At 34.0% G+C, this 9,976-nt stretch overlaps 1 protein-coding gene across 1 annotated transcript; it reads right to left on the bottom strand.

The window, feature by feature from the left end:
- Window positions 1-1,667: 1,667 nt before the first annotated feature.
- On the bottom strand, window positions 1,668-3,501 carry LOC116010819. Its single transcript, XM_031250323.1, has 2 exons — window positions 3,115-3,501; window positions 1,668-1,805 (listed from the first exon to the last, which is right to left on the bottom strand). Exons 1-2 carry the CDS (start codon window positions 3,499-3,501, stop codon window positions 1,668-1,670), a joined length of 525 nt encoding a protein of 174 aa, XP_031106183.1.
- Between the last annotated feature and the right edge of the window lie 6,475 nt (window positions 3,502-9,976).

The following is a 9,976-nucleotide window of genomic DNA, read 5'->3' as shown; positions in this document are numbered from 1 at the left end:
GGGTGGGGCCCCCATTGTGGCTCCGCCACTCCCTAGAACATCGTTTTGTGATATATGATAAGCGCTAATTCTTATAACTTTTATGTGCATAATTGACACCAATTACTCATAATTTTATGTTAATTGGAAGTTATGTATGTCCTTCGAATTATTCCAAATCCGACTCCCTATGAGAGTTGTATAATGACATTCTTGATTTTAACCGTCAACTATCGATAATCTAAGCTTTACTTCATTATGGTTCTATGCCGATTAATTAAGGTCACAAGGCAACTATCATCGATCAGGGTGTTTAATGCCCTATAATTAACAACCATAATTATTTCAAATATATATATATATATATATATATATATATATATATATATATATATATATATATATATATGTATATACTAATAAGAGCCAAAGAAAGTTAGGCCTATAATGGGTAGAAAAAATGGCGGTCAAATTATTAAATCAAATGGATGGTTCAGATTGTTTAGATTTATATTTTTTTTCTTGAGATTTCCTAATTTATCCTTAATTGTATAATTATCCGTTAAGTTTTCCGTTAAATATTATCTTTTCCATCTGTTAACTTTTAACTTAGCCATTAATTTCTATAAGTAAGGTCTTATGTTCAAACCTCATCACAATCAAAGTTGGCATAATTATTGAACTTATACTCCGAATATGTTAGAGTATATTATTCAAAAGTAAGTACCACACTCTATGATGGGTGTCGAAACCAACAAATAATAAATACTTACTCTTATGAATTGTAATAGCGATGAGTAAGGTCGTATCCACAGAGACTAGTTAGACTTATCTTTATCAATAAATTTAATAAATAATGAAATGAGAATCGAAACTTAAATAGCAACAATAAAATGGAAAATGAAAAATAATATCAAACAGCAAATAATTATCAAGTAAATGTCAATGGCAAATGGTATCCAACCCAAGGAATAATATCGATTTAATTCTAACAAGACAGATATTGATATGCAAGCCAAACTAACTTCACTCTTTACTAGATTGGTTATGGTTATTAACAAGCTCTAAGAACCTGTCTTTCCTTACTTCGTCGGTAATTAAAACAAGCTCTTTAATTACTCTAGCTAATAAACAACCCTAAATAAGCTCTTAGAATTTAATTTACTACCAGCATTATCGAATTAGAAAGACTACCAATCCTAGCCAACAAACTCATAAGCTCAGTTCATTTAAGCTAGACTATATATCTTCATAACACAAACTAAAAATCAGTTATAATCAAATTGTGCTATTTGCTACTAACATCAAAACACTTAAACAATTACGGATTCAAGGTTCTGACTAGCAATTTAATAACTTGATAATTGAACAATGGGCTGCAACAATTAACCAAGCATTAATTCATATATATGAATATAACAGAAGATATATAGATTACTGGTCTTGTAGAATCAAACTTCCATAATCCTCGAATTGGAAAAATTAGAACTCAGCAGTACATCGTAGGGATTGTTTACAAAATAAAAATATATATAAATATATTAATTCTCTAAAAAGAGAATTTAAGGAATATATATATATACACACACGTGTGTGTGAGAGGCGGACAAAGAAAATGATTTTGAATTTTGAATTCAATCAATCCCCTCCCCCCCCCTCCCCCCACAAAGCAAATAATCATCTCCTATTTATACTATAAAGAATGTGCATTTAGCGCCAATTGCAAGAAGGTGAGCACGTTGCACGCAGTCCGTCCGCCGAAATCGTCGCACATTGCATGCTGAAGAAGTCTTTCTTGTCTGCTTATTACGTACATGGCTAAAAGCCTAAAAACAAAAGAAAAGAAAAAGATTACAAATTAATATTTGGGCTGTTGGCTACTGAACTCATAAACAAATAATTAAAATAATTAAAAGCATTTAAATTAAGCCGACTAACAATAAAAAGAAATAAATATAATTAGCTCAATTAATTAATTTAGCCCAAATAGGTTCATTAAGCCTAATTATTCAACTACCTAATATAATAGTGCAAAACATGAAATAAAGTTTAAAATAAAGAAAATGTTAAATAAATGAAACTATATTATTATAAGAATTAATTTAAATAAGTATAAAAATAGTGCTTATCACTCTATAACTCTTATTAAATTTAATAAATTAATAGTTACAAAAAAAAAATATCTGCATTTCTTTAATTTATAATTCGATGTCTACAATGCCTTTATTCAAAAAAAAAATATTCATTATCAAAAATTTAAAAAGGATATAATTTCATTAGTTATATTGTTTATATTTTTTACAATGCAAAGATTTCTTCAAATTTATTAAATAATTATATTCACTACATTGTTCATTGTTTTCTTTTTATACTATCTTGTAATTAAATATCAAAGTTATACTAAAATATTATGTTAATAACATGGAAAAAAATAAAAAAAAAACAGTTTGAAGTCAATCATATTAACTGCTTAAGGAGGATTTGTTGACAAAAAGACATCCAAATAACCAAATAAATTGATTTAAAACTCATTATTAAAAATGTCAATGTGGGCAATAGAACATTGTGACACACTTGATGGATTGAAAAGATCCTGAGACTATAATATTGTTAGAATCAATGTTTCAAATTTAGAAAAAGAAGAAATTTGAATAATAGCTACCGTTACTACATTCATTAATCTTGTATGTAAAATCATTCACTGATACCATCATGAAATCACCAACTCAGTATTAGACTAAACACCATTAAACCTTAATTAATTACCCTCTTAATCATTATTAGAAATAATCCACTTTATTAACTCTATAATCAAAATCATTAGTCTCTATTCAAGAATATTGTCTTAATAGCTCATCATTAACTCCCATAATCAATCATCATAAGTACTAAGCATCATTAACAATATCCAAGCATCATCATATTCATCTATAGCATACTAATCATTTCCAATAATCAACTAATCACAATCATTAACTAATAATCCTAGGGTCACCACTTTAATCCACCATTAGCAAGACTAAGCTTCATCATCATTAAAATTCTTCAACAACTTGATGTACTTCATTAATAGTAAATGCTCATCTAGCATTAGTCTCCAAGCTATGGAAGAACCCCACCACCGAAACTACTCACTGTCGTCGTACGCTGCTCTTTCCGGTGAACAGGGGAGAGAGAAGCTGCCAAGGTCGCCCACCGCTGCTGGCCGCCACTGCTCGCCGGAGTTCGTCGCTGACCAGCCACGCCGGAGATTCCACCCATCGCCGCTGCTCCTTCGCCCGTTGCAGTCGACGCCGATCTACTGGTCTTGCGCTGCTTGTCGACGGGAAAAAGAGGGAAAAAGAAAGGGAGGCGGAGATGGAGGGTGATGAGGTCGCCGGTGTACGAGCTTCGCCGGAACTCGATTGTTGTTGCCGGCCTGCTGTTTCCCGTAGCGTAGATCGAAGACGAGAGAGAAGGGAGGATGCTGATGAGGAATTTTGAAATGAACACTCCTTTGGACAACAATGTACATAAATGCATATATATACCTAGAGTTAAATTTGGGCTTAAAACAATTGGGCTTGAATAAATTGGGCTCAAGAAGAGCTATTTAGGCTTAAGAGATTAAATCATTTGGGCTAAGATTTAGTTTGGGTTCAAACTTAGGCTCAAAACATTGTTATAAGAATCACAGGTTCGTCTCAGACAGACTTTTGAATCAAAATTTTAATAAATAAATTTATCCCCTAAATAGAGATTTTAAAACCATAAATATATATATACAAATATTTCGTATCAAATCATTTGGGATAAGGGGTTTAAAATATTTTATTTATAAGCTCATTAGGTAAAATAATTAGATTTAGTAACATTTTACTAAAATATTTAATGATAAGAAAATAAATTTTTTTAAAAAATATTTATTTTTAAAATTATAATATTTGGAAAATACGGGCTGTTACACCCACGTATTAGGTAGACTGAAATTGAAAGTTCATAAGAGGTAAACTGAACTAGAAGTTCATAATATATTTAATATGCCAATATATATATATATATGTATGTATGTATGTATGTACTGATAAGAAGAGTGACCAGGTCTCATATATCTTCCCCAACTTGGACCGTATGTATTTACCAATGTTCCTTGACGCCAGAAGCGTGGAGACATGTCGATATAAAAGACAAGAATCCGCGGAAAGCTAAATCTGGTAGAAAATTCCGTCACTCTTGAAATCGCTTAAACAAGTATGTCTTGAAGACATTCGTCCAGAAGGCGAAAAACCCCAGTAAATTTACAGGTTCACCAAAATCATAATATTGGGGATGCGAAACAACCAGATAAAAGTATCTTTGGGAAATGTCTAGAGTCTGATTGAATTAGAAATTGCCATGAATTTTATATATATGAAAAAAATTTATGGAAAATATTATAGTTGTCGACAACACAATTGCCTTATAAATTGTTCTCAATATATGAGAATCTAGATCCAGAGCAAGACACTAGTAGTGCCTTGATTTTTTCAATGTATAAAGGAGCAATTAAAGCATATACAGCTTAGCTCGCTAAAATTGTATTCTCGTTATAACACGTACACCATTTAATGTTAACCCTGTAGGTTACAAATAGGTGTTTGTATGAATGAGAAATACGAACAATCTGGTGGTATGATATAAAGCGGGACTGGTAGCTTGAGGGTTTACGCAGAGACATTACGTTCTGCTAATTAACATATGGCATTACGTTCTGCTAATTAACATCATTGGCAGTGAATTGTAAATTTATATATGTAGGTGATGAACGTCATGACCGCAAACTTATGGGTCATTAGATGCTAATATATATTTGTAAATCTCCGATCGATTCAACACTTTTTGAAATGAGAAAAGTGAAAATCGCAACGTGTATCATTAAACTACTAAAGTCTTTGTATGACTTGAATATTATTGACTGAGTGTTTTTCCTCCCAAAGAAGGAATATGTAAATAATATGTACCATTATGTGTTCGTTAAAGAATTGCTAAATGAGTTATTTATTTATCATCTCAGTCGATGTTGATGGTTTAAATGTTATTGAAATACATCGAGAGCTTGATGATATTAGCTCATGCCGAAAGACGGAGTTTTGAAATGAAAAACTAGGGAAACCCAAGTATTGTCTCGATATGAAGATCAAGCTTCTCCTTAAATGAGTTTTATACACCAGTTAGCCTACTTGAAAAATGTCTTGAAGATGTTTTATATGAATAAGTATCATTTACTTACCACACTAACGGTTATCCAATATAATAATCTCTTGAAATAGATAAGAGACCATTTAGACTCAAAGATGATAATGAGAATATTTTGGGACTAGAAGTCCATTATTTTGTTGCTATTGGAGCACTATTATAGAACTAGAAGTCCATAGTCGCATCAGGCCTGATATTGAATTTGCGATGAAATTGCTAGCAACTTTTAGTGCTTCCCCGTACAATAAAATATTGAAATGGTGTTTAACATATCCTTCAGCATCTTCGAGGTACAAAGATTTTGACGTTTATGTGAGAAACCAATATGTGGTTTTGATTGGCTACTTGGGTACTGGTTCTATTATTTGATCCCCATGATGCCAAGTCTCAAACTGGTTATAGTATGTTTTTATCCCCAATGTCCATATGAGGACAAATAAATATTGTGTTGCACAAGCAAGTAGTAGGTTTGTTAAGGGGAGCCTTACTAAACATATTGCACTTAAGTTCTTCTACCCACATGAGCTTTAGAAGAGTGGAAGGATCCTTGTTGAGAATTTTTTCCCTAGTGAACAATTTGGCAGATATGTTCACTAAGTCTCTACCTACATCCACTTTTGAGTACTGTGTTCCTAAAATTAGGATGCGTACGCTTTGAAGATTGTTGTCTTCAACGGGGCGAATAGACTTGGAAGATTGTTATCTTCAGGGGGAACGACAATTCCTAGCTGCATTGGAATAGACAGTCTAAAACACTTTTGAAATCTTGAAGGTTATGCTCCGAAAGCATATGGTTGTACTCTTTTTCCCTTAGCTAAGTTTTTTCCCACAACCGATATAGGTGCACTTGAATGGATAATCCTGAAGACCCTTGAGATCTTGAAGATTATGCCTGGAAAGCTTATGGTTGTACTCTTTTTCTCTTAGCTAAGTTTTTTCCCACTAGAATTTCTTATGCTAAGGTTTTTAATGAGGCAACCGGTGCAACACATGGTTTAACATACTTCGTGTACTGTTTTCCTTGTATAGGTTTTTTCGGGGAGTGTTATAAATATTTTATTATATTGATGACTATTAAATGTTGGTCCCAAGGGGATGGGGTACAAGTCTAGAGGGGGGGGGGTGAATAGACTTGTATAAGATTTTGCAAATCTTTTCGACCTCTCGTGTGTATTGAACTTAGGATGTTTAGGTTTGATACCTCACGAGGTGAAGACAAAGTTTTATGCGCAGCGGAAATGTTATCCCCTTTTAGTTAGCACGAGTTTAAGTTAGTTCGAGAAGTGCGTTTATATGCAGTGCAATCGAGAGGTTAGCGAGAGATAAAAGCAGTAAGTAAATGCAAGAGAGATTTTTAAGTGGTTCGGCCAACCCGCCTACGTCCACTCTTCTTCCAGAAACTCCCTGGAAGGATTGCACTAAAAACTTCCCTTTTTAGTACAATATCGAGCGCTTGAGCTTTGATCACGAAGCCCGCCTCAAGCCTCAGGTTTTTCGCCCCGCTTCTTGTTACTCCACCTCTCGAGCACTTGACCTTTGATCACCAAGCCCGCGTCAAGCCTCAGGATCTTCACAAGACAGCTCCCAGGTTACTCCGCCTCTCCAAGGTCTTTCTCCCCGCTTCCAGCTACTCCACCTCTCGAGCACTTGACCTTTGATCACCAAGCCCGCGTCAAGCCTCAGGTTTCTTTCACTCGGACAGCTGCCAGGTTACTCCACCTCTCTTGCTTAATCCAAAGCAAGGTGTTTTTGGTTGTCACAGTTGAATGTAACAGGCTCCAATCTGACCACAAGCTATCGTTGAATCAACTTCGATGTAGAGCAGGCTTCGGTCACCTTCTGATGTATAACAGTTTAAGCTTTGTAACTCTCTTAAACACTAAGATGTGTTTTCTCGCTGTTTTGAATATCAGGATGATATTCCAAGTTAAGTACTTGCACTTGAACGTTTTAGACGGACACTTCTTAAGAATTTCGAACACCTTCACCCCTTTTGATTCTGTGTCTTTACGTCCTTATATATGAGAGTAGAGGAATAATTCCGTTGGAGGGAAAATTATTCCGTTTGAAATTTGTCTCCCATGCTGATCATGGGTCTTGCATATTTTCAGCATATTTCATGGAGTGGTGATCTTGTAACTTGAACCTCTTTGTCTTGTAGTGAATATTCCATAGTTCACTTTTCTTGAGTCCATGCTCCACTTTCGTCTTTTGGTAAAAGTTACTCTTTTTATATTCCCATTATTCCTTGTTTGTAGGGAATCAGACCACTTCAGCATTGGTGCACCTTTTGACCGTTTGTGGTGGAAATCTGACGTGTCATCCATTTCCGCCCATTTTGAAATCTTCACGTTCGACACCTCTTCATTATTCCATCTCCATGATATTCTTCTTTTCCAAACTTTATGTATGACCGTCATTCAGCTTTGTTGGAGAATTGTTAGTGTATCGAGACCAAGGTTGATATCTTGATTGCTTGATGTCTCGAACTCAAATATCGAGAGGTCTATCTCTCGAACTCTGTTTATGTCTCGAACTGGATAACTGTATCGAGAGGTCCTACCTCTCGAACTCTGCTTATGTCTCGAGACTTAGTTGATGTCTCGCAGACCCTTATTCTCCAGTGTTGTCCCATGCTTTCTTCTGATCTGTCTATATGATTACAACACACGAGACTTCTAAGATGTTCAAACAAATTTCCTCAAGCTTAAATATTTTCCGAGTTGAGCTCAAAGTTACCCGGTTGTATTTTCGCTCTTGGTTTACTTGTCGAACTTACAGCGTTTTGCCTATGTATCGAGACTTGGGGATTTCTACTTATCAGTTGGTATCATCAAAACCTATTACATGATGTTCCTAACATTAAATCATGAGACTCTTCATTTGCCTTTTTTTTTTTTGAGTACTACTGACTCTGTTACGATGTAATATCTGTTCATAACTACTTTCTCAACCTACTAAAGCACAAAGACTCAATAGTTGCCTCCACTGAGGCTCGAACCCGTAAACTGGGACACCGGATGTCACTAGACCACAAGGTCTTTAGCCATTTATTTAATCTCTTGTATATGTGATAGAAAATGAAGGGTTGTATGGATGTATATATATTCACATTGAAGGCTTAATGAAATAGAGATGTTGTGTTCTTGAGTTCTACATCTTGTGTTCTTTCCCCTTTTCCTTACCTCTTTACATTTTATCATTTTCATACAATCTACCGACAATTAACGTGCAACTATCACATGGAAATTGAGCTAATTAGAAGGCCAAATGTCAACAAACTTTAAATATTTTTAGGAATATCTAAATTAAAATTCACCATCGTCATCTTCGAATTGTTCATTAACATCATGCTATTACAGTGTAGAAATGTTGTGTATTCAAAGTGTGTTTAAAGACACACAAACAACAACGAATAAATAAAATCATTGTCTTTTTTTAAATAAATATTATTAAAAAAAAACTGTACAAATACAACATTTTTTTAAAAATCGTTGTCTTTGAAGTGTTGTGTATTCAACGTATGTTTAAAGACAACACATCAACGACAACGGATAAATAAAACTGTTGTCTTTATTAAAAAAATAGTTATCACACGCGCATTGCGCGAATTGTCCAATGCCCAATGTGCATTTTTAAATTAGTGTTGCATAATTTATCAAAGTATCATTTGGTATATCATGTATCTATTTATTATAGTTAAATTAGGTATATCATAAAGAATTCAGAAGTAATTATAATAATACTTATCTCAGTATAACACAACAACAATATTTCTAATATTTATTTCGTGCATCGCACGGGTGTGTGTGTGTATATATATATATATTGGATATTTATATATGTATAGTGAGATGGTTCGACGTATGAGACACCGTAGCATCGTCAGAGATGGTCCGCTCAGACGAAACAGCGACAGAGCCATCAGGAATGTACGCCATTAGAAAACCTAGACTACTGATACAAGTTGAATGTTTGTATTTTGTGATAAAAACAATACGCAGTACAATACACGATGATATACGATACATTTATGTAGGATTATGAAACTCAATAGAACTAAGACGGTAGAGTCCTAACAAGAATAAATGTTTTAAAGAGTTCAAAGTTAGAAAAGAGTTTCTAGTATCTATATATATATATGCAAAGGGCAGCATGGTCTTATTTTTCATAGCAAGAATGATGAGATGGTTGCTACGCTATGCTAATTTGGTTGTTTATATTGAACATCAGAACATGTCAACGTACTACTAGTAAACTCTATGTGTCGTGGTCAATCAAAGAAATGCAAGTTGAAATATTAAAAAAAAAATAGAGTATGAGTGAAATAATCAATGATAAAAAGATAAATCACGTGACCTTCATACCAGTGAATCACAACAATAACAACTAAATAAAAAAAACACCAAAAAAAAAAAAAAAAAACACACACACACACACACAATTACAGACCGCCTTTATTTGGTGGTCAGAATTTCCAACCACTTTTCAAGAGTGGTCGGAAAATAGACTAGTTTAAAAAATTAAACTGCCGACAAAATTTTTTTACCACCATGTAAATAGTGGTCGGAAATACCGACCACTTCCTGACCCCTGTAACTTTGCGTCGAAAAAAAGAAAAAATAGTCACTTCTGCGACCAAATTTTTGGGTGGTCGGGAAAACGTTGATTTCCAGCAGTGGTTCTAGCCCGCCGTTGCCATTAAAAAATTTAAAGACTTACGGTGCTGTTTTTTATGAAAAAATCATGTCAGGAAGTGGTCGGTATTTCCGACCACTATTTA

The sequence above is a fragment of the Ipomoea triloba genome, chromosome 2 (genome assembly GCF_003576645.1).
Source record: "Ipomoea triloba cultivar NCNSP0323 chromosome 2, ASM357664v1".
Classification (NCBI taxonomy): Eukaryota; Viridiplantae; Streptophyta; class Magnoliopsida; order Solanales; family Convolvulaceae; genus Ipomoea; species Ipomoea triloba.
This window is presented reverse-complemented; position numbering and strand designations above follow the sequence as displayed.

Coding starts and splice junctions, on each gene's coding strand:
- LOC116010819 (XM_031250323.1), bottom strand. CDS start 3,501: ATGCATTTATGTACATTGTTGTCCAAAGGAGTGTTCATTTCAAAATTC. Junction 1,806..3,114: donor AAGAGCAGCGTACGACGACA/GTGAGTAGTTTC, acceptor TTTTGTTTTTAG/GCTTTTAGCCATGTACGTAA.